Source organism: Pseudochaenichthys georgianus, chromosome 21 (genome assembly GCF_902827115.2).
Source record: "Pseudochaenichthys georgianus chromosome 21, fPseGeo1.2, whole genome shotgun sequence".
Lineage (NCBI taxonomy): Eukaryota > Metazoa > Chordata > Actinopteri > Perciformes > Channichthyidae > Pseudochaenichthys > Pseudochaenichthys georgianus.
Window position 1 is genome coordinate 22749086 of NC_047523.1, and position 24106 is coordinate 22773191.

The 24106-nt window shown below is 41.5% G+C and overlaps 1 protein-coding gene across 7 annotated transcripts in view; it reads right to left on the reverse strand.

Annotated features, from left to right (window-relative positions):
- The window catches only part of dip2a (disco-interacting protein 2 homolog A), an 87503-nt gene continuing 63397 nt past the window's right edge, over positions 1-24106 (reverse strand). For 2 of the 7 annotated variants that reach the window (XM_034110713.2, XM_034110708.2), the window contains 32 exons: positions 23182-23379; positions 22877-22968; positions 22310-22420; positions 21218-21341; positions 21024-21133; positions 20782-20884; positions 20137-20201; positions 19743-19836; positions 19002-19121; positions 18704-18818; positions 18057-18196; positions 17401-17537; positions 17193-17273; positions 16418-16545; positions 16219-16333; positions 15382-15583; positions 15149-15258; positions 14693-14773; positions 14028-14145; positions 13715-13836; positions 13270-13381; positions 13021-13130; positions 9615-9745; positions 9353-9521; positions 7951-8121; positions 7621-7650; positions 6307-6368; positions 6007-6064; positions 5753-5827; positions 4472-4646; positions 2089-2212; positions 1-1916 (listed from right to left, as the gene is read on the reverse strand). In XM_034110713.2, coding sequence (XP_033966604.1) covers positions 1664-1916; positions 2089-2212; positions 4472-4646; positions 5753-5827; positions 6007-6064; positions 6307-6368; positions 7621-7650; positions 7951-8121; positions 9353-9521; positions 9615-9745; positions 13021-13130; positions 13270-13381; positions 13715-13836; positions 14028-14145; positions 14693-14773; positions 15149-15258; positions 15382-15583; positions 16219-16333; positions 16418-16545; positions 17193-17273; positions 17401-17537; positions 18057-18196; positions 18704-18818; positions 19002-19121; positions 19743-19836; positions 20137-20201; positions 20782-20884; positions 21024-21133; positions 21218-21341; positions 22310-22420; positions 22877-22968; positions 23182-23379 — 3836 coding nt within the window. In that variant the 3' untranslated portion in view covers positions 1-1663. The remainder of the gene's footprint in view (positions 1917-2088; positions 2213-4471; positions 4647-5752; positions 5828-6006; positions 6065-6306; positions 6369-7620; positions 7651-7950; positions 8122-9352; positions 9522-9614; positions 9746-13020; positions 13131-13269; positions 13382-13714; positions 13837-14027; positions 14146-14692; positions 14774-15148; positions 15259-15381; positions 15584-16218; positions 16334-16417; positions 16546-17192; positions 17274-17400; positions 17538-18056; positions 18197-18703; positions 18819-19001; positions 19122-19742; positions 19837-20136; positions 20202-20781; positions 20885-21023; positions 21134-21217; positions 21342-22309; positions 22421-22876; positions 22969-23181; positions 23380-24106) is intronic. The other 5 variants (XM_034110715.2, XM_034110712.2, XM_034110714.2 and 2 more) reach the window with 3 other exon arrangements.

Here is a 24106-nt window from a genome sequence, read left to right on the forward strand (position 1 = left end):
TTCAAAGTTAAAAGCACTTTTTTTTTATTCATTAAGAAATCATGTTATGAAAATAATGACAACTAACCACATATCAGACAAATGTATCTTTCCATATGTGAACAACAAAGGTTTGCTCTGGAGGACGTGACATCTCAGCGGTCCCCAGAGCACCGCCGTCTTCTCCTTGTGTGAGGAGTGTGCTTGGTCTCCCACTTCCATACTATAAAAATGTTTACAAGGCTTTTCACGTCTCTTCTCAGTGTCCACATGAGAACACGTTTCAAATCATTTTTGTTTGTGAGGGAGAAATTCACATAAACCAGATTCAGTCTTTGTGTTATGTGGTCATCTTCTCCATCTATTAATAATTTACACAAAACCTGTACATACTTACAGCAGGCAGGAGCCTGTTTCTGAGGGGATGATCACACAGAGAAAAGAAGCAACACACAGTGAAGAGAATCTTTACAAAGTCAATGTGATAATGTGGGAGCTCGAGATGTTATGAGCATATTAGACACTTGCCTTCATCAAGACATGCAATACAAATACTTTTGTAACTCTCATTCAACCCTCTGGCACTCGAAATGTGGCTTTGACATTCTGCATGAAACCAATACCGGCTCCACTGTCCTCCAGTCCTTTGCTTTAAAACACATTCAACACAACTGACAATAGGGACAGACACTTTAAAAATATGTATGAGTGTGTGTTTGTTATGGCTGATGCTACGATCAAGTATATTTATATTAGCCAGAAAGATGAAAGACTTTAGGATTTACCTTACCTTACCTCCCTCTGCATATCCCCCTCCCTATCATACAGCTGATAAACTTCACAAAATTAAGTTAAGCTGGGATAGGTAAAGAGTCTGAAAATTCACTTAAGGCTTCATTCATATTATTTGGCAGGTTGCTAATGGAAAGCAACGATTATATTCCTCGCCATCTCACGACTCCGAAGGCTGGGCACTTACTGTCTGCAGCAGTCATTCAAAGTCTTTCACGTCACTCATATTGCATTTTGTTTGATAAAACAATAACTATATTACACTTTTTTGATTTAGAAAAGGACAACATTGCGTCAACCACATAGTATTTCTAAACACCCTGTTACTGACACCACAAATTAAAAGGACTGATGCTGAAATGAATGAAGCAATAACTGCTGTGTGCATCTCTGCAATACTAACAACATGATGTGAAATGAGCAGGAACACTAAAATCCGGGATGACTTCAGGCAGACGACAATGTACGTAAGATGGATTTTCTTCTTTAAAAATCATATATGACCTGCAATGGCTCTGCGAACACTTAACATGGTGTCAGTCGATGGCAAACACAACAAATAATGAAAATATAGAAACGGACAGTAGATGAAGTTAATGGAACTGTGTAGTGTTATACCTTGCTGCTATCATGTGTCCCGGGTTTAAGGACACGGACACTCTGTCATACTCAAAACTCTTTAAAACATTATTTGTTGAGGCGAGAAATCGCAGGGAGAAACTGACATGAGGTTTGTGTTGATCTCATTTCTCTTGGGATTTCTCTCCATTTTGCATCCACGTTTTCTTTCATGTTTCCCTGTCTGCGAGCTGAAAGAGGAGCACGCTTTCTTTCAACAGAAGCCACACCGACTCCCGTTGTGTGATGAGCCGCGTGGAGGAGGAGGGGCCCCTCACATGTTGTAAGCCACATATATGGGGTCCAGCTGGTCGGCCAGGAACCCGTCTCTGAGGTGCATGCGCTGCTTCTCCCCTCTGGAGTTGATGGGGATGACGCCGGGGTCGACCACCACCACCACTCCCACGATGAGGTAGTGCTCCTCCAGGACTACGTTGGTGACCAGGGCAACCAGGTCCAGGGCCTCCTGCTCGGACCCCTCCAGCTCCACCACCACCACCAGGAGGTTGGTCCAAGTGAACACCGCACTGGGAGAAAGCGAGACAAAAAGAAAAATGGAAAGAAAGAACAGGATAGAGGCAGATAAGTCAGAATTGATGTTGCTCATTTATATTTTTTTGTATTAACTGGATAAATGTCTTACTACATAATCCATCATTTGGTGTGATTAGTGATGAAGTAGTGATGAAAATGTCTCACCACTCAGCTATGCTCTTGTGAGAACGGATAACGGAGGTCTCGATGTCGATTGGGTGATACCTCATTCCCCTCAGCTCCAGGGTCTCATCCAGAGAGCCCACCACATAGAGGGCGTCGTGGCGCTCTGAGAGACACACACACACACACACACACACACACACACACACACACACACACACACACACACACACACACACACACACACACACACACACACACACACACACACACACACACACACACACACACACACACACACACACACACACACACACACACACACACACACACACACGAACACACTTAGTCACACATGTGGGTTTATACTTGATCCATTTAAAAAATGTCTTTAGTCTTTTGTGAGGGAAAAGATCCAATCCAGTCCAGCTTACACAAAAGCAATGTACCAAGTTAGAATGTGTTAAAGCTCAACAACGGCATTCATTTTATTATTGTACATTTATTTTAGAACTCTGATGTACAAATAATAAAACAAAGTATTTTGTTTTACAGTTTTTTTGTATTTTCATAGAAAAGTATTCAAAGTTAAGCTGCTGTAAGGCATTTTTATTTATTTAATTAAAAACAAGAGCCCTTTTTCTCTTAAAGTGACATTAAAAGTTTATACAAGTGTTTTTAGTTTTAATATCATGCTTATATTCAGGGGTGCACATCACTTTGTGGCCCTGGTTCTCAAAGGAGCACCTGGAGATGTTGCTTGGTGCTCATCCTTAAAGTGAAATAAACCGTAACTTTTGAGGGGGTCTTTATTTGCCAGACACACGGCACAGAACACACATGCAGAGGTGAACACAGAACACACATGCAGAGGTGAACACAGAACACACATGCAGAGGTGAACACAGAACACACATGCAGAGGTGAACACAGAACACACATGCAGAGGTGAACACAGAACACACATGCAGAGGTGAACACTGAACACACATGCAGAGGTGAACACTGAACACACATGCAGAGGTGAACACAGAACACAGAACACACATGCAGAGGTGAACACTGAACACACATGCAGAGGTGAACACAGAACACACATGCAGAGGTGAACACAGAACACACATGCAGAGGTGAACACAGAACACACATGCAGAGGTGAACACTGAACACACATGCAGAGGTGAACACTGAACACACATGCAGAGGTGAACACAGAACACAGAACACACATGCAGAGGTGAACACTGAACACACATGCAGAGGTGAACACAGAACACACATGCAGAGGTGAACACAGAACACACATGCAGAGGTGAACACAGATCACACATGCAGAGGTGAACACAGAACACAGAACACACATGCAGAGGTGAACACTGAACACACATGCAGAGGTGAACACTGAACACACATGCAGAGGTGAACACTGAACACAGAACACACATGCAGAGGTGAACAAAGAACACACATGCAGAGGTGAACACTGAACACACATGCAGAGGTGAACACTGAACAACATTAGCATGACCAGTAATCCTACAAGCCGTCATCACTACCCTCCTGACTGTTCTCCTCACTGTCTTCCTCTCTGTCAGACATGGTAGCTGATGATGTCGGCCTACTTCTTTCTCTCTGGTTGAGTCTGTGATTAGCTGCTTGCATCCACAAGTCAACAGCTGGTTTTGGGTCGAAAGTCTCTGTTGTCATCTTAGACAAGTGGATGTAATCAAATAAGTATATGAACATAACCAATAACCTACCATAGCCAATAACACATGAATGTAACTTGTTTTATTTTTGTTGTTCATTCATATCTTATTTTATAGTTAACATTTATTTATGCATTTTTATCCCAATAATTATAAAGGAGTTCCTTGGAAATATGTGTTTACATAAATTGTGTATCCTTTTGAGATCCACTGAGATAACTTAGACTAAAGTTAACTATCTAAAACAGAGTCCTTTACCTCACTGAGCTGTAGTTATCAGCCTCAGTCTGACTGGAGAGGACTCTCCCTCCACTTTATTGTAGAAACATCTTCTTCTTATATCCTCTCTCCCTCGCTCACTCGCATTTTGGCTGTGAGCTGCGGGCGCCAGATAAGCCAACATCCGCCATTTTCATCACTTACAGAGCCCACCGTTCAGGGCAAATGGAACGTGTAACCGGGGTGAAAAGGGTGTTACATTTACTTAACTCTCTCTCTCTCTCTCTCTCTCTCTCTCTCTCTCTCTCTCTCTCTCTCTCTCTCTCTCTCTCTCTCTCTCTCTCTCTCTCTCTCTCTCTTCTCTCTCTCTCTCTCTCTCTCTCTCTCTCTCTCTCTCTCTCTCTCTCTCTCTCTCTCTCTATATATATACACAGACTGCATTTATGTATTTATATTAATGTAACTTGTCACACGGAGTGAGCGTCTGTTATCCTCACCTCCACTGGCGTCCGTCAGCTCGGTGCGCCTCAGGAAGCCGAGGTAGCCCGTCCTCGCCCACACCGTCTGGGTGTCTCCGAAGCTCAGCTTGGTGTTGAAGTGGTCGGCGTGCAGCGCCTCCTCCCCGTAAACTGTGTAGTATCCTGTGGCATTGTGAGGACTGCTCACCCACACCTGATACACACACACATGAAGAGAGGTTACACACATGATTGTATACATCTGCTGTGGAGGTCTGGTGTATGGACAGGCTTTGAAGTGAGAGCACAGCTTTTTTTAGTTATTTTATTGTGTTGGAAACTGTCTTTAGACCTCTCAATGCAACTCTGCAAGATCCAGTTAAACTTCAATCTGCTGTGTAAAAAGGAAGTATTTATTTAAAAGGATGGCACCTGTTCTATCATCTCGTTACCCTGTCTAAAGTTTTCTTAATTCACTAAAACTCTCTCCTTGAGAAATCTAGCTTGTAAAACAAGATTGTTATAATCTCTTACCCTTATTATAGAAATGTGTGTTTTCGTTGACATGACGTTTAAGAGATCAGTTCTCTGCAGTAAGCGCACTGTAACTTATAATCAGGGTTGGGAGGGTTACTTTGTAAATGTAATCAGTTACTGATTACTGAATACATGGCTCTGAAAGTAATCCGAATACAGTTACAGTTACGTATCTTAAAAACGTATTCAGATTAATTTGAGATGACTTTATTTTTCGATCACAGATGGGTATGTTTTTGTGAACAGGAGACACAAAAAGCAAAAGGAAACTGAACGTGTTTTACTGTTTTAATGGCTTATCAAGAGCACAACTGAAACATCACATCTGAGACGATGTAACAACATAATACACTTTTTGGGGATGCAACTTGAGATGTGAGGAGTGAGGGACATGGCTTCGAACGGGCGTGTCGCCTTCTGTCCTGCCAGTGTTGGCAGGACATGAATTAAAATGTCGAACTCGGACTTCATTTTAAGGACATGTCGGCCAGGGGTGTAGAGCTATATTTGTTTAAGCACCGGATCGGCAAAAAAGCAGAGTGTGTGCACCAGTCTGCCTTGATCTATGTATTCATGTCTGTGACTCTCACAGTATCTGCTGCCCACAGCTGTTTTATAGAAGGAACACCTCCTTCACTCCTAACTGTAATCAGATTACTCGTTTTTCAAATGTAACGCGAGCTGAATACAGTTACTTGATTTGTGTATTCTGATTAGGTAACCCTGCTTATAATGCATGTGGAACAGGTGAGGGTGAAACACTCAGGTGACTTTGTGACTTACCTCTCCTAGGTGGGAGTCTCCCAAGGGTCCTTTAGTCTCTGTGTTGGCAATGATCACCTTCACTCCTGGAAGGATCTAGAACAGCAGACAGAGATATATCAAAGATTTAGAAAACATGTTGCAGCACACAGTTACCTGTAGTGTTTTAGTGCATTTCAAGAATCTGGTGTATGTAGAAATCTGCATCGACAAGGAGCATACATATAGAATACAACAAAATCTATTTGAAAAATATAAATGTGTACATCACGTACCTTCCCAGACTCCATCAGTGGCAGGCTGTGTGGAGACCCTCTCTCTACCAGGCGGACCCTGAAGGATACATATACCAAATGAGCAAGTTCATATCTCTTTGTTATTATTCCGTTACCCAAATGTGAAAAAAGCAGGAAAAACAACCAAAACTAATCAGTTCAAGATTGAATAATGTATTAATTTGCTATAAAAATGTGTACCAGAATTATAATAACACCACACATTAGACTGACTTAATATGTCCACGTTGATATCTCAAAGAAAACTCCTGTTATTAAAGCTGCAGCGGCGCCCCCTACCTGTCGTGACGTAGCGCTCTCATGTCCACGTAAACAGTGGTGGGGTCGGGTCCCGCTGTGCCCTGGAGGAAAGCAAGCAGAGTGAGACATCAATGAAACTCTTAAAAGCCTGACATTATTGCTGTATGTAGCCTGAGTGGAGGGGAGGTGGAGGCTGCTTAGGACACAACTGTTGACAAAGCAGGGGGGGGGGGGGGGTTGCAGCCAGAAGCCGACCAGCCAGACTACGACATTGAGGAAGTTGGTCAAACTCACAAAGACAGTGTGAGAACTTGAACATTCTGATTCATCTTATACATCTTTTTGCAAGTGTAAGATGTTTTTGAGAATCTACTGTGGTACATTAGAAGCCTAAAAGTAGGTCATTTATTTCTTTCAAATGTGTATCTGCTGTAACAAAAAAGGCACTCCAATGTCTGAAGACTTCTAAATGAGCAGCATTTGTTTTGATTAAATGTCTTTATGTCTGCCATCCACCTCATTTTTCAGTACTGATTGTGGTTGTCAGATATTGATTCCTTCTGCTTAAAATGTGTCATTATTGCTGCTGTAGGACGAGTCACAATGCATTATGGGTCCCATCACTCTATTGTGAAGTTGTCGCTGAGGTCAAGGACAGACACAGAGACAATGAGACTCATCCAGAGGTTTCCATGAATCCCAAACCAGCAGACTGAGAAACCAAAGAACTTAAGAGTGCGTTCATAACTTCCGTCAGACATTCTTTTTATGAACCTGATCAACAGGTTCGCTCTTCCAATAAAACTAATGAGGCAAATCTGTGCGTAGTATTTGGTAACGAGGAGTTACTCCAAAGTGTTCTTTCATTAAAACAAATAAGTGACTTCATTCACTGAATATCTACTTGTGTGAAAGAAAAGGCACCAAAACAATACTTTATTCAATATATATATAAAAAAAAAAAATAGGTATTTTAATTAAACTTTAACTAAGTTGAAATATTGGGATCGTCAAAAATAAGGGGAATTTTTTTAAATAATTCATAATTCTTTCTTCTAATGCTGTGTGAATGGCACTTGTAAATGACTTTTAACATGGCAGAGTTCATGCTGTGCACTCATGGTATAATGTTAGCACATTACAAATATCCTGCTCAGAAAGCAATGGTTTGGTTCAGAGCCAGCTGGTAAGACTTGGTCAAAATGAATAGTGGTAAAGTTCAACCGTAGCTCATCAGGAAAAAGAAAACCAAGAGAAAATGTTTGGAGGCATCTTTAAAAACCATGCAAGAAAAACAAACGCACACACAGCAGCAGACCACAGAGCAAAAAGCAACTCTTATCCTCCGGTTACCTGCTCAGCCAGTTTCCCTAACCTGTTGGACTGACAGGGCAGGACAGATAAAGATATTTATATATATATATACTTATATAAGTGGATACACATGCACACACACATAAACAATCACAGGGATAGGGAGAAACAAATAGAAACGGACATCGAAGTGCTAGAGGAGGAAAAAAAACGATGAACAGACGTAAACATTGACCGCCACAGACTCTGGACCTCTCTCTTCTTCCTCCTCCTCCTCCTCCTCCTCCTCCTCCTCCTCCTCCTCCTCCTCCTCCTCCTCCTCCTCCTCCTCCTCCTCCTCCTCATCATCATCCTCCTCCAGCTGCTTACCTGCAGACAGATGGCCACGTTCACCCTGCAGCCGAAGGTGGTGCTGACGGCGCGTGGCGAGAGCCCCAAGTCCTTGAAGATCTTGGAGAAGGACTGAGTGAGCGCGATGCGGGGCCGCTCCTCTGCGACCACCATGCACGTTCGCACACACGACAGGTTCACGTTTCTCAACTGGAGAGGGAAGAAATACAAGTTGGCTCATTAAAATCTAAAACGCAATAATAATGAAGTATAAATTGTGTAAAATAGGATTAGGGTTAGCCAATATGTGTCTGTAGTATATTTCTGTAGCTTATTGAGACTGTATATTGTATGTAGAGTATTCAATCTATTCAATATTTCTTCATATTGTGTATTATTTGGAGTCCCTACTATTGTGAAATTATATATACTTGCTCCGAATATACATTTTATTGTTACTATATTTGTATATTATTGTATCTTTTGTATTCTTTATTTGGTGTCACATTGTATTAAAAGTACAGTTTTGCTAATCATATCTCTTTAGAGACCTGACAAATTAAATACAGAACAAAATTAGTCAAATTAAATTAAAACAAAAGAGTACATAGGGGTTGTTTGAAATGCCAAATATCTACACATGTACACATGTACACATGTATCTACTTAAACAGACACACATATATATATAGGGAATGTGAGGGAATGTGAGGGAGGGAATATTTCTGTCTTTACTCCTAGACATTTAACTTATTCTGTGTGTTGACATTTACGACCATCCCTGCTTCTAATCTCCCGTAAGGAATGTGTTAATGCAGTCGTATGTTGATACTAGGTTTTATGGCCTGACCTGCCGGGCACAAGGGGGTTTTGCGAGTGTGACAACGCTGGCTTTCTAAGCTCCACAGATGTGAGAGACATCTCCTGTGTCTGCAGATGTTTGCGCCCATCCCCAATATGTGGATTTGACTCTCTGTAAACTAGTTAAAAGGTCTACCAAGATGCGAGGCTGATTAGAATTGACATGACAACCCACCCGTGCAGTCAGAACCTTTTGCTGCTGTGACTTGTGATATGAATTCTCCGGCCGTTGACTTGTAATAAACTACCAGTGTTTGACATCAAAGCTCCAACTCTCCTCGTGTCTCTCTGAGTCCTGACTCTCCATTGCTGCAGAAGTTTCCCTTACATATTGTATCTTTTTAATATGTTTAACTTGTGTAATGCTTGACAATATTGCTGCTGTGATTGCAATTTACCGATTTGGGATGAGTCAAATATCTATCTATAACTTTTTTATCAGACAGCTTCTACTCATTAAAGCACAGACATGCTTGGTAAAGTCACAAGTGCTACAGGCATCAGCACCACCAGGAGGGGGAATAATGAAAGAAAACCCTTCAAAATGGACACAACTCAACACCTGAAGAGACAAACTGACCCGCAGTGCTTCTGTCTGTGAGCCCAGGCCCTTGGTGCACATCTCCATGACTGAATATGAGCAGAAGGTGACGCGCACTTTGTACTGGCTGACTGCGGCCAGCCACAGAGACGCGTTGCTCTCCAGCTCCAGAGGAGGAACCAGGATCGACTGGTGGCCCGAGTACACGCTGAAACCAGAAACATACGTGCAGACAGAGGAATGAGGAAGGCGACAGAGACAAAAAAGGCATTCTGTGATTTGATTAGAGCTGCTGTTTTACCTGCACAGGCACCAGAGAGCGAAGCCCAGGCCACAGTACGGGTCCAGACAGATGGCGATCTGCCGCGACGGGTAGAGCTCACACTGCAGTTTGATGGAGCGACACAAGGCACTGGTGGCAGCGTGAGACATCTGGAGGAGAGGATGTGACACAAAGAGACACCAATGAAGCGTCAAAACTGAATTATTGAGTACAATTCATCTTAAATACAACCACTTGAGCTTCGAGGGATCCATCATTTTACTGACAGATACCTGAGCAGTGTGTGGATGGTTGCTTGATGCATGAACTTTTTAGGTAGGAATTGACTGTTTTAGTTCCAAGTTAGGTGGTTCAAGTTGAAAAAAGGAACCACATTTGTTCAGGTTTTCTTACTCATTTTCACAGAGTCGGCAGTCAGATGACAGTTAGCTTTCACTCAGGGACTATCGATTACAGTTTAAATGACTCAAAAACAATACCATTTTCAATACCTCCATGCTCACTTGCTCATATTACTGAAAGTTAGGCCAACATAATTATTATACAAGTGTTGCACCTTTTTATTTCTGATGTGTCATAAATTCATACCAGATATTATAACTACACTGGGCCAAAAACACACATCCCTTTTGTGATTGGATTTGAGTGGTTTTCTTACATTTTATATGAATGTTTTTATGACAATTCTGCATTTTTTTATTGAAAAGTTTAATTTATTTTCAATAAATCAATCTCATGTGACCTAATGTCTGCAAATCAATGAAGATGTATTGTATTTAGTCCACCTTCTACACTGCAAAAAAGGAATTTCAAGAAAGTAAAACAAACTTGTTTCTGGGAAACAATTATAATTTTTTCATCTAAAGAGTCAAATAATCTTGTTAAGAATGTTTTGTTTAAAGGTGGGGTATGTAAGTTTGAGAAACCGGCTCGAGATACACTTTTTGTTATATTCCATGGAATGCTCTTAACATCCCGATAGCAATGAATATCTGAAGTGCTTTGACAATAACTCCATAAAAAAATGTCATCTGTGGAAGCCGTAGTACTGTAAAAAGCACGACCAATCATCTGAGCCGGCCCGGCTAAAATAATTGGATGGCCTACATGCCTGTCAGCCTTCCATCTGTGCACAAACTTATCTCGTGCCCTCATTGGTCATGTGCGCATTCGTGTGTGTTGGAGGAGGGGCTCTATAAGGAAGTTGTAGATTTTCTCCGGTCGTGTATTTTCAAATTCTAGCGATCTCGAGCTGGTTTCTCAAACTTACCCTACCTTTAAGAAAAGTATTCTTACTTTGAGGAAATCTATCTTACTTTTTCTTATTACATTTAAATTTAAATTTTAAGAATTAAACCATCAAACAACTTCTTAATTTAAGAATCTGATGAAATTACACAAATGTTACATTTCATATATATTTTATTCATTGTCGAGAGCTGTCTATTTACTATTCACATTGCCATTGAGACAACTGGAGGCGTGTGGCGCAGTGGAATAGTGCGTAGGTGTTCGGATCAGGGGAGCACAGGTTCAAACCCCACTGCGGTCAGCATGTCGTTGTGTCCATGGCAAGACACTTCACCTCAAATTGCTCCTGTGGGGATTGTCCACAGTATTGAGTATGTAAGTCGCTTTGGATAAAAGCATCTAACAAGTAACTTGTAATAGAGTGGCGAAGGCAAGCCCATCTAATTCCGCCCCATGGGACCTTATTTCGTAAAAATTATGTATTGAAGTCAATGGAGAGAGAAAACGTATCTTTCGATCCCGTTTGAATTGTGCCATGAATTACACATACTGTATGATGTCTGTCAGTCTTAAAAAATAATTTCCTTAAATCTGTTGAAATATAAGACTATGAAAAATACGCAACTAGAAAGACTACAAATCCCAGAATCCCGGTCCCGCATGCTGGCTCTTACAGAACCGACTAACTCCCCTTTTGTGTATGTACAGTTCTCAACATGCCCAGGCTTGTAGTGATTTTCACCTCTTTTAATACTTTTCACTTCATTCTGAAAGAAAGAAGTGTAATGTGCTAACGTGACAGCTGTCTTGGTGTGTCCTGCGAGACGGGAGATGTAGTTCATTGAGCGCTTCATACAAAAAAATGTGTTACTTCACAGTTTTACAACACATTTAAAAAAAAATTGCCTAGCAAAATTATCTTTTAAATTGACAAACATCATATGTGTAATTCGTTGCACAATTCAAACGGGATCAAAAGATAATCTTTCTCTCTCCATTGACTTCAATACATGATTTTTCCGAAATAAGGTCCCATGGAGGTCCCCCGGAAGGGGAGGGACTTCGCCACTCTATGTAATGTAACTGTGGTGTAGTATACACACCAACAATAAGAATGTTTCTGCTGTCTTAATTTAAGACAAATGCACTTATATATTAATGCCAATTTAAGAATGTAATTCTTATTGAAAGATTTATTTGCTGATTTTTAAACTTAATATATATATATATATATATATATTTATATTCTAAGTTTAAGACAAAGTCACTAATATATTGCGTCAATTAAAGTCAATTATTCTTATTGTAAGCTTTCTTTGCTAATTCCATCCATCCATCCATCTTCTCCCGCTTATCCGTGGTCGGGTCGCAGGGGTAGCAGTTCCAGCAGAGAGCCCCAAACTTTCTTTTCCCTGGCGACATCAACCAGCTCTGACTGGGGCATCCCAAGGCGCTCCCAGGCCAGCGAAGAGATATAATCCCTCCGCCTGGTCCTAGGTCTACCCCTTGGTCTCTTCCCAGCTGGACGTGCCTGGAACACCTCCCTAGGGAGGCGCCCAGGTGGCATCCTAACTAGGTGCCCGAACCACCTCAACTGGCTCCTTTCGACGCGAAGGAGGAGCGGCTCAACTCCGAGTCCCTCCCTGATGACCGAACTTCTCACCTTATCCCTAAGGGAGACACCAGCCACCCGGCGGAGGAAACCCATCTCGGCCGCTTGTATCCGCGTATCTTTGCTAATTATAAATCTTAATTTAAGAAATACATTCTTAGTCAACTCAACCAAAACACTCATTTTAAGTTATTCTTTCTTAAATAATGCAGGAATCATTTTTGTCTAGTTTCAAGGCCCATTACGGTCTTTCAGTAGCTAGATTTTAATTCTAGTTTTAAGAATTCTAGCCAAGCAAATTTGGCTCACCCCATTGGCAGATTTGTTTGCTTGATACAGGAACATCTAACTTGATTCAAGAATATTTTGCTTGTTTTTGGAAGGGCTGTTTTTGCAGTGTATTTTATATGCAGTGCTGCTTGAGTCTGTTACTTTAAAGTGGGGGTGTGCCGACCTTCATCTGCTGCAGTGAAAACACTCATTTTGGATAAGTCTCTCACACAACCCCATTCAAAAACTAAATCCAGATTGCTCAAGCGAGTCTTTCCAAATGTAACATACTTTGACCCCTGCTAAGATGCCTGTTGTTGACACACTGAAGTCCAGGTAGGCCAACATCTCTGGGGTCGGGGGCTTGTACATCTGGGGAGTCTTCTTCCTGGGCAGATCATCTGGAGGATGAACAGAAGGAGAGGTGTAATGTTTTTAAAAGAGAATACTGAAATCACAGACAATTTTTTTCAAATCAAATATACACTCTGGTGGCAACATGAACACATACATTGTGTTGTGTATGTATGAATAATTCACCTGTGTCCAACACCATGGGCCAGCTCTTGATGTCCACGGCAGCCGCAGCCTCTTTGGATTTCAGCAGCTTCATTATTGCTTGACTGGTTAGGATACACACCGACTTACTGACCTTTAACACAGAGATACAACTTGTATATATTAACTTATTCACATAATTTAAGCCCCAAAATGGAGCAGGGCTGACTTTGTATATAATTCAGTTTATGTCATGTTTCAATAGCCATACATTCACCAGGTTTAATGATTGTAATAACTATGCAGAGGTACAGGATTTGATCCTGTAGTCAACATGTAGAGGTTTCCTTGTGCAAGATGCTTAACCCTAAATATGTCGTGAAGGCATGGCCATATGGTAACAAAGTGTATGTAAGTTGCTTTGGATAAAATGATTTGTAATGGATTAAGTAAGCATTTTGATACAGGTCGAACGACTCTCTGTTACCTCAACAATCATCTTGACGGTGGGCAGGGTGGTCGCCAGGTTCTGGGGGTGGGGGGGTCTGACAGTGACTGGCACACAGCCAGCGTACAGGCAGCCGTAGAAAGTGGCAATCAGGTCGATTCCTGCATAGAAATGTTAATACTTGTTATACCTAGTAGTTGATCAAAGCTTTACAATTATACTGAGAACTTTATTGAGTCTTTTCTGTCGTGGTTTTGATTCATAGACAGACTCAAACAGTGAAGAAAAGACAGGGCCCAGCTTAAGAACAGTACTCAAAGGAAAAGCAGCATAGTAGCAGTAGCAGCTCTACCTGGGGGGTAGACGAGTGCTACATGATCTCCAGTGTTGAGGCGTCCTATCAGCGCTGTGGCCACCCGCTCTGCCCGCTTGTGCAGCTGCAGACAGGTCGCTGTGTTCGCCACCGTGCCCTGAAGAGAACACAAGAAACATGCATTTCACACACTCAATGAACAGATATTAAAGTTGTAATCCTCAAGATGATGAATCAACAAGCAGAGATTTTCACAAGATCTTTAGTTTTTTTCTGCGCGTGATGCAAACCAATATGTTAGACTTCATTAATTATTCACTCTAGCTTTCAAACTCTGATCAACAAGCCCCTCCCATTTTACTCCGCACTTGGATTAGGACTACTGTTTCTGTTTGTTTGTTTTCTTTGTATTGTTTCTGTTCTGATTTGATGTAAAGCCTCTTTGAGCATTAGGAAAAGCGCTATACAAATCCCATGTATTATTATTATTATTATTATTATTAATAAATATTATCATTATTTTTTGGAAAATGACATCACTGCAATAAAGTGCCATGATTCATCAGTCATTAAAAAGACTGAATCCGCCAAAACATACGTTCTAATGTTTTATCAGTTAACAGTTTCTACGTGTATTTAAAGGAAATGAACAGTAATTGCGATGATAAAACTAAGTTTTATATACATGATGAAAAGGGCAGTACCTTAGCATTGAGAACAAGGAACAGAGGATGGTCTGGAGTGGCCTGAGCTCTCCATTGCAGCACGTCCTGTATGTACAGGAACTAAAGGGGAGAGAGACACAACAGCTTAACTCCAGAGAAATGAGAAGTCAGAACACTGACAGACAGAAACGGAGATCATGATGAATGTCTGCACAAACAATGTAGAGTTAATGGAGCATGGTGGCACAGTGTGGGTTTTTGTAATGAAAGGATGACAGATGTGATGGGCTACAGTATTTGTGATAAGGAAGAGTAATGGATGTAATACATGCTGGAAGGGAAATCTAAATGATGCTACAGTTGTTTTATCAGTTAGCTCCAGCAGCGGGAAGTCCTCTCCATCAGCTGTTTGTGTTTCAGATTCCTCGCCCTCCTGTATGGATCCTTACCTGTGAATGTGTGCAGGTGATGAGAGGATGAAATGAGGATGACTACCTTACGTGCCTGGTCATTGTCCTCCAGTTGGCCCACGTCTCTCCCACAGGCCTGTGCTATCCTCTTGCCTGCCACCAGGTTACCCACTATCATAGAAGCAGGACCGACCTCTGTCCAACACAACACATTCAGGGAGGTCAGCTCTCACATTCAATAGGACATAAATAAAAACACCAAGAAATGTAAATTAATCTATATTTGTTTCTAAACGAGATGCAGGCTGGGAGATCTACCTGGCTGTTTTTGTCTTGGCTTGGGCAGGTTGGTGACACATGTGTGAGGACACATGAGGACGTTGCAGGGGTGCAAGGCGCCCTCCAGGAAGCGCTGTTTGGTCTCAGATATGTGGATGCCCCCCAGCGGAGCCTTGGGAAGCGTGTTGGCCGGCACCAGAGCCAGGCAGTACACCCCCACCTGGTGGATGCTGTCTATGGCCTGGAAACAGACAGGAAATACACGAAAAGTCAAGTTTCAGTGAACACCTTAGGGGATGTTATTCTTGTTTTTATATTATAGATTTTCTCTATATATCTGGACATAGTAGTCAAATGTTTTGTTCAGCTGTTGTCCATGTTTTTAACCGTATATCTATTTCAATTTCTTGTTTGTGTACACATTGAATAGGTCATTGCAATTGATTTAGAAAATAAACCCACAACTGTGACATAAAGTGACCATAACATTGGACGTGTAGTTTTCGCCCACATCAACTAAGACCACATTTTTAATGCCAATTTTCCAAGCTTGCATTAAGGATATACTGTTTTTGTATCTTTATGTTGCAAATCAATAGCAGCCCTGACCACCATTTTTACGATATTCAAAATGTATTCACTGTCACACATTATCTCAAGGATCTGTCATTTATTTATATATATAAACAAAATATGATATACTTGAAGGAAGAAAATGTAAACCTTGTAATATGCTGTAAAACCACTAAGGAGTAATATTAACTAAGTAGACCTGATTTGCTCTTATTCAAGTAAAACATGTGAAGCCACAGGTATAGTCCTTCAGTAATCTGTGTCTATCTGATAATAAGAGGTCAAAAAGAGCATAGTGGGCACCTGAAGGACTCGGCTCATCCACTGGAAGCTGTCTTCTTCAGAGGCGTCCGGCCGCTGCTCCGCGACAACAACGATCCTCTCGTCATGCAGCACGGACACAGAGAACACTGCTATCCTGGAGCACACAGCATAGAAAAGAACACTGTTACGGCTGTCTTTAGATAGAACACACATCTGTAGGGTTTGCTTCCTCTTTTACCTTCCCCTGTACACAAACTTCATGGGCTCCACTGCCAGGGCTGTGGCCACCACATCATCTGCATTGTGTCTCCGCCCACTGACCACCATCAACCCATCCATCTTCCCCACAATAAACACAAGGCTGTCCTGGTGGGAAACGCAAAAGACATAGCATTTATATGGGGATCTTGATTATTTACCTTCATTTAAATACAGTGTGTAATCATCCAGTGACTTCAGAATCACTCAAAGCCAAAAAAAACTAAAGAAACTTTATTCATTATCAGCCTATTGTACACCCAATGTTTTGATATGACTTCCTGTAGTCTAGCCTTGGATAAATTACATTTGTGAAAGATCTTATTCTGTGCCAGCTGAATGAAATACGTCCTTTGCTGACGGTAAAACACCTAACAATTCTTCATCTAAACTAACAATTAAAGTAAAACATACCTTTATAGAAATATATGTAAATTATCCATGACAACCTGGGGACGAGTCTATGGAAAGACACACTGTACTTTAGATTTCTAAGACATTTACTGGCTCAAATTAAATTAAATGTTCCTTGATTTCAGTGTGGTCCGAGCAGAAGCCTCAGATTCCAAACATGGAACATATCCATCTCAAACTATCTACACTGTTAGATACTTCTTAAGGTTAGTTTTTGTGATTTGAGTGAATTAACCCTTTACCTAATTGATGATGAGGATGTATAACAAATTAGGTCTATTTGAGTTATAGGCAGACCTATCCCTAAGTAGCATCTGCTGCCAAAAATAAATCATACTAACCGGCCCCACAAAGCCCAGCAGTGACGTTCTGGTAAAGGGTCTGTCGCTGATGGGAATCCCAGACGATGTAACTGGGATGGTCTGTAAAAAGAAACAATACAGTTCAAACATATCCCCGCATGAAGTACAAAACATGTGGAAGGAGGAAGTACATATAAGCATTTAGACTGTGGGTTTATTTGAACAGTTCCATAAATAGGACACTAACCTCAAAGATGTTCTTGGTCATGCCCGGCAGGCCGTAGTAAGCTACGCCCGTGCAGCCGGAGCTCATGCAGATCTCTCCCACCTCGTCAGTCTGACAGAGATAGGGCGTCCCCTCCACCCGCACCACACACACCAGAGCTGGAGACAGGGAAGGATGACAGGGTGGGGCATTAGGAGCAATAGATATCATTTAAAGTAGATGTCTAAATTGGTACATAGATTCCTATTTCGATAGCTTGATTCTTAACCTCTGGGAAAACGTTATTTAGTTAAGTTAATCATTAGGTAAAGTTTATTTTAGCAAATCATTTTTTTTAATTATTTGAAATAATTGCTTTATTATGGTCAGAGAGTTTCTTTAATACTGTTTTAATGTTGTATTATATTATAAACAATACGCATTTGCTTTGTTTTTACATAAACAGATGTAGAAGAAACCATCAAACAAGATCATTTAATAATTTAAATGTCAACATTTACATAGTGGAAGTGAGAACCCTTCTGTGTCTTTTTTTTTTAATAACCTAATACATCTTATCTGATTGCCTCCATTCTCCGGGGACACACAATGATGTGAATTCAAAATGATCTTTTCATCTTCAGAAACTTCCTCGGCAACGGCACCAAAATGTTAATAAGCAGCGCAGTGTATCATACCTCCGGGCATGACCTGTCCCACATCCTGCACTGTGAGGACAGAGAGCTTCTCTTCTGTGTCCACACGGATCACACTGTGGCTCAGCCCCCCCATAGACAGCACCGCCTTTCCTGGAGGAGGAACACCCATTTCTGGAGGTCTGCAGAGAGTAGACAAAATCACAGTTACACTCCTTATTACTGAACACAGTGACACACATAGGAGGAAATGGACATAAAGAGATCTGTAACGTGTTGCTCTTAATTTCCTGATCATGTCAAACAAAACATATCATGCCAGTTCTATCTCAGTTCATGAAATACAGCTCTGCCTTAGTACTTTGTCTCTATTGCAGAAGTACTGAGACCTTAAAAAGAGGTGAATGGTTTTGGTAGAATATGACGACTATGTAAAACTGGTAGACACTCAAATATTTATCAAAAAGGCTTTTCTCTTTCACATACATAACCTTTTTGAAGCATGTTTTTTAAGTCAAGCTCTCATCCTGATCAGCCAAGAGCTGAGACATCCTATCCTTACAGGCAGTACAAATCTTCCTCCTTTTGCTTGGAGTATCCAGCTAATCTCATACTGTGGTGTGATTGTATAACACAGTAAGACAGTAAGTAGTTTCCTTTTCTTATACAGTGCAGTAATAGCAGCTCACCTGCGGATGGCGACAGTCATGGCTTCTGAAGAGCTGGCACATGGACAGATCACCTCAGGTCGCAGCCCACGTGCCTGAAACACGTTGAGGAAGGCGTCGCAGGAGGAAATAGACCCTGTGATGGCAATCAAACACACACATACACACCAACACAAACACAGACAAACACACACACACAGATATTCAGAGCCACACAGATATACAGGCAAACACACACCAACAAATCAGTGATAATCTTTTATGGCTTCAGGCTGTATACAGAGGTATTTTATAAATGAGAACCTGCAGATGGACTCACATGGGTTAGCTCCGTCTGCTACGATTAGCATGCGCAGCGAGCTCAGGCTGATGTCTCTCTGATCTCTCTGGGCCAGCAGAGACCAGTGCATGTCCCTCGACTTCACCACTGCAACCCGCGCTGTGCAAGGGGACACAAAGACAAAGGTTCACAATAGAGTCATCCTATCAAAATGTCTGTCAACAAGCTTGAGAGCCAATCACAGATCACAAAATCTGACAGCAAATAGCAGAGTGGATTGAGTCGGTTGCCAACAGGTGACTCAGCGAAGCTTGGACTAGAAAGTAGACGTATTTTTATTCAACGCAGCCTCCTGTCCTCGACCTCCACTGGGCTAATACAATCAATGAGTCTAACAAACGGCTGCTTCCATCTATCCTCCATTGTCAAATGCCTTGTGCAAATCAGAACTGTTAGGAGAAATAAGCTCTTTATGGACGCCAGCTTTAATCTCACACAGATACTAACATTAACTTAATGATGGGTAAACTGCCAGCTACCAAAGAGTTTTTCTCTGACATTTCTCATTGTAAACCTGTAAAGATGTATGTGCCAAGTAAGATACAATGCACTACAATAGGTGGCAGAACGTTCTCTACTGAATAGCAACACATACATGGCTTTACCCTTCAATTAGATACAATTAGGTAATAGTTTATCCGATATTAAATCTAGTTTAAAGGGCTAAGATGCAGCAGGAAAGGTGAAAAGGGACAAATGTCAACGAGTATGGACCCTCACCTTTGTATATGTGGACCTTCTGTATCCAGGAGAGCGGGTTGACTTTCATCAGGGAGTAAGGAATGCTGATCACGTGCATCCGATTCATGACACTCTGCCATGAAAACAGGCAAGCATCGCATAATAATCAAAATATGTCAGAAGTTAACTTTATCACATGATTAATGTAATTTGTTCATAAGATAAATGTAATAAGATTCCACTGCATGTTTGAAACCAGGCTGAATTGAGTATGCATGAACATTTTTAAAGGTTTTAAACTCTTTTGTTATGGGACAAAACTTTTCTCATCAGGAAGTTATTAGTTGTAATGTTTATAGGAAAAATGGCAATACAATTTTTATATCAGCAATCTGAGCATGGATCAGATTATTTAACCCTTAAAACCACTCACAGTAAGAACACCATGCCATAATCCTCCTTCTCTCTTGAAGTCCAGGACGTTGGTTATGGTCTCGGCTGCAAATCACAAAGGAGATTTTGCCAATATTAGCGTTTGAGACATTTAATCTAACATTCATTTTCTTCCCTAGTGCAATCACACACGATTCCATTACTTTACACAAACAAACAAGCGTAATAAAAGATGAATACATCCTAATTTGAGCACTTTTGGATTTGTTGAAGCACCAAACTAAGTTACAGAAAACTGGTGCAGTTATTTAAGGAAAATCTGGGACACCAGAGGAGAGGAGGTGCCTTACATTCTCAGAGCAGCTGCATTTATTAAACTAGACTGTAGTTACCCTCTGATTGGATCTGTAATACTATAATATCATAGATTATCCTATGAATGTTCTCTGTGTTATCTAACCTGGGTTATAAATAACAACATAGCACTTCCTTGAATGAATACTTTTTTGGTGCCACAGATTTCTCATTGCTAAATCTGGATAAGATGTCTGTTCTTCTTTTCTGTGTCTTGCCGAGCTGAACTAATGCTCTTCTCCATGTCAGGAGAATGAATAAATGATGGAGAAAAACGCAGGGTGAAAGGAAGTATGGGTACTTGAGAGGTAATTGGATGTGTCCTCCTCACCTTCAGTGTAGCCGCAGGCCTGTGTGAGGGCGTGACAGTGAGCCAGCATGGCTGCATTTGACACTGTGATCCCCATGGTGCTTCCCTCCTTGCTGGTTTTATACTGGATGTTAGAAACAGGGAACAGCCAACAGCTAAAATCAGTGATTTGTACCTAAAACTATCTTAAAAAACATAAAATATGCATACAATGTCATACATCTCAACTAGCTTTATTGGTCAAATCAGTAAACTACACTTACCTCTATGTAGGCTATGTCATTACTGGCTTCCCGTATTGGAGGATGCCAGTCTTTAGGAGGCTTCACAACATGTTTTCCATCCGTCACAAACCAGAGCAACCGAGGCCATCCTGCAGAGCGGGAGACATAAAGTCTGTTCAAACTGAATGTAACTATACAGAGTGTCAAAAATAAAAAGATGAATCAGATTTTACCTTTGAAAGTGGCAACCTCCCCTGTCTGTGCTTTTGGCAAGCCTTTCTGACAAGCATCAGTGGTCAGAGCCAACGTGACGCCACAGCTGCCTAACAGAAAGCCGATCTGTTGACTTCCTGCATCCTATGATTCAAATAAGGATGAAAAGCTGAAGTTCATACTGGCTGAAACTTTGGTAAACAGTTACACAACAATCAACTATTGAGAAACAATTCAGAACATGTCAACTTGGAGAAGGAGGAGCCCATGTGGGAATTGTAACAAGGAGCTTAAGAAGGACAACGAACGAAGAAACCTCAGAGCGTGGTACATCAAAGAAGCAGCAGGTTAGAAAGCAGAGTGACGGCCACTCACTATTAAAAACGGTACTGCGGAGCATCAAAGCCCAATCGTAGCGGGAAAGAAGCCGACGATCAGACACACGCTCAATCATATTTGATCGGCTGTGCAAATGAGCATACAGCTAGACTTGGCAGAGCAAAGCATACTGTGCAGAAAAGCAAGAACAAATGTAAGATGGAGAGAGTGGGAGCGGGGAAAAAACACAGAAAGATAAAGAAGGATTAAAAGAGTGAGGTTGGAAAAATGTGAGTTGGCAGCGAGCTAGGGAGGAGGTGAGAACAATTGGCCTGTGATCTAATGTTTTGACTGGCATTACACATCATTTCACCTCACTCAAATCTCAATAATTACAGCACAGCGTCTTCCAACAGCGTACTCATGAAGGGCAAATAAGAACAGGCATTAGTATTCAGCCTGTGTAACTGCTGTGGCAGGATTTGGTTCACTTTCAGTTGATGGATGGGTTTGAAACTGCAATGCATCACCAGAATATAATTAGAACAATTAAAAGGTAATGCCGCTGGGGTTGTGATTATGCAACTCATTACTAAAAAGGCATTTGGTTTTTGGGGAGGGACAGATATTCTGGGATATTAGAATCAATCAGCAACAACTGTGCATATCCTTTGAATGACTCATTCAGAGGGCGACATGACCAGCAGGGGTCACTACAGCTCTTCACTGGTTATGCAGAGCAGCACATGTTTTTTAAAGTTGACACATTCCCAGGAGATTTGATTAGCTTTTACCTTTCTGGTCAGCGGCACTTCGATAGGCACAGGTACCAACTCTGCTAGGAGACATCCGTAGAAGGCCACCATGAACATCACGGGGTCATTGTTGGGGAAAACCAGTGCAACCTACAGACGCATCACAGACAGGAGATGTTATGGTACCATGTTAAGCAGTTTGTGTTTCATTTAAAGTATGTAAGGAAAGGGGCATAGTGTGTAGCGTAAATTATTAACAAGATGTGAAATCAACAGTTGACTCCCCTCACAATAAATCAAGTTGTAGTGTTGTTTTTGTAAAGACATAAAAACGAATTAGAACTCATTCGATGGAAATTGAGCAGTGACACGCAGTCTTCTGCAAGGGAGCAATGAAAAACATAAAGATTCCAAGTAGGCTGACTAGATTATAATATGTTCGTGGCTTAATGACTAGCCATCAACAATTACTAATTTGGATTATTAATAATAATACTCAAAGGAAATACAGTTGCGAGCCTCAGCCAAATGCTTTAAATTGCAATGAAATATACAGTATAACATTCCACCTTCCAGCATTGAGCAACGTTTTAAATCATGACTCACTCTGTCTCCTGGCATGAGCAAAGGCTCGTTTCTGGTGCTCAGCTTGTTGAGAAGCGTGTAGGCCAGCTTCTGACTTCTGGTCCATAGTTTACCTACACAGGTGAATACAGTGTCAAATATTCAAGTTCATTTAACAACCCGAGACCCACAAAAAAACATACACAATAGCTGAGAATGATTACAAAATAATGTATGTAGATACAGACGCATCCTTGTCCATTATTTGTGCGAATAAAAACTCAGACAGATGTCAACAGGGGATAATATAGTACATACTGAGCCCATCACTCACAGGTTATACCTACCATAGGTGAGCGTGTAGACGGGCTTGCCAGCATTGTCGAGTGCTGTAAGACAGGGGCTCTTGGGATGAGTGGTGCCCCATCGCTGTAAGGCTGCTGGTAAGGAGGGAGGCCAGTTGTTTACCACCTCCAGAGGCTCTCCTTCCAGGGGACTCATGTGCTGGCCTTCTGGTCTCGGCTGGTTGGGATCTGATTGCTGGACTGCAATGGAAACAAGAGAAAAAGGGGCATCGGTGTGAGGGTGGTTCGATGTATTTGTCTGTTACATTACATTACAAAGAACAAGTAAAAGTGTTCTTCCTAAATTCAAGATAAATTGAATTGAGTAACTGACAAAAAAGAAGTTTATTTCGTAGGTGATGAATTCCTTGAAGGGTAATAAAACGAGTATGGGGATTGAATGACAGCGACATGGAACGATGGGAGAGGAAAGCTGGAGGATTAAAATTGAGCTGAGATCTGGTCTTATCTGTCTTAGCTGCCTTAGATTCCAAATCCTGAAAAACGTAGAGAAACCTTTGCCTTTCAATAAGCCGTAACTCCCTTCATCCTTTACCTCCCCTCTCTTCATGCGACCAGCACCCTACTCACTTTTGATCTCTCGTTCACTATCCTCGCTCTTAACGCTCTGGTAAGTGGAATTCAGAATTGCTTAACTGAGCTGGCAAACACCTCCATCAGGTACAGATAGTGTTAGGCCTGCCAACGTTTCTGCTCTCTGCTCGCATCAAGCAGACCACCGAGGCTTGCCATGCCACAGTTCCTGTGCCAACATCAGGAAGGCTATACAATTACCTGCTGATGCATTACTATTCCTGTCGCTTATTCATTTTTACAGTGTTTACTCAGCCTGGCAGAGTACCACCCAAAACCACACCTGGAGGTCTCAGCTTCACCCTTGACAACCACAGACCTACAAGTGTATCTT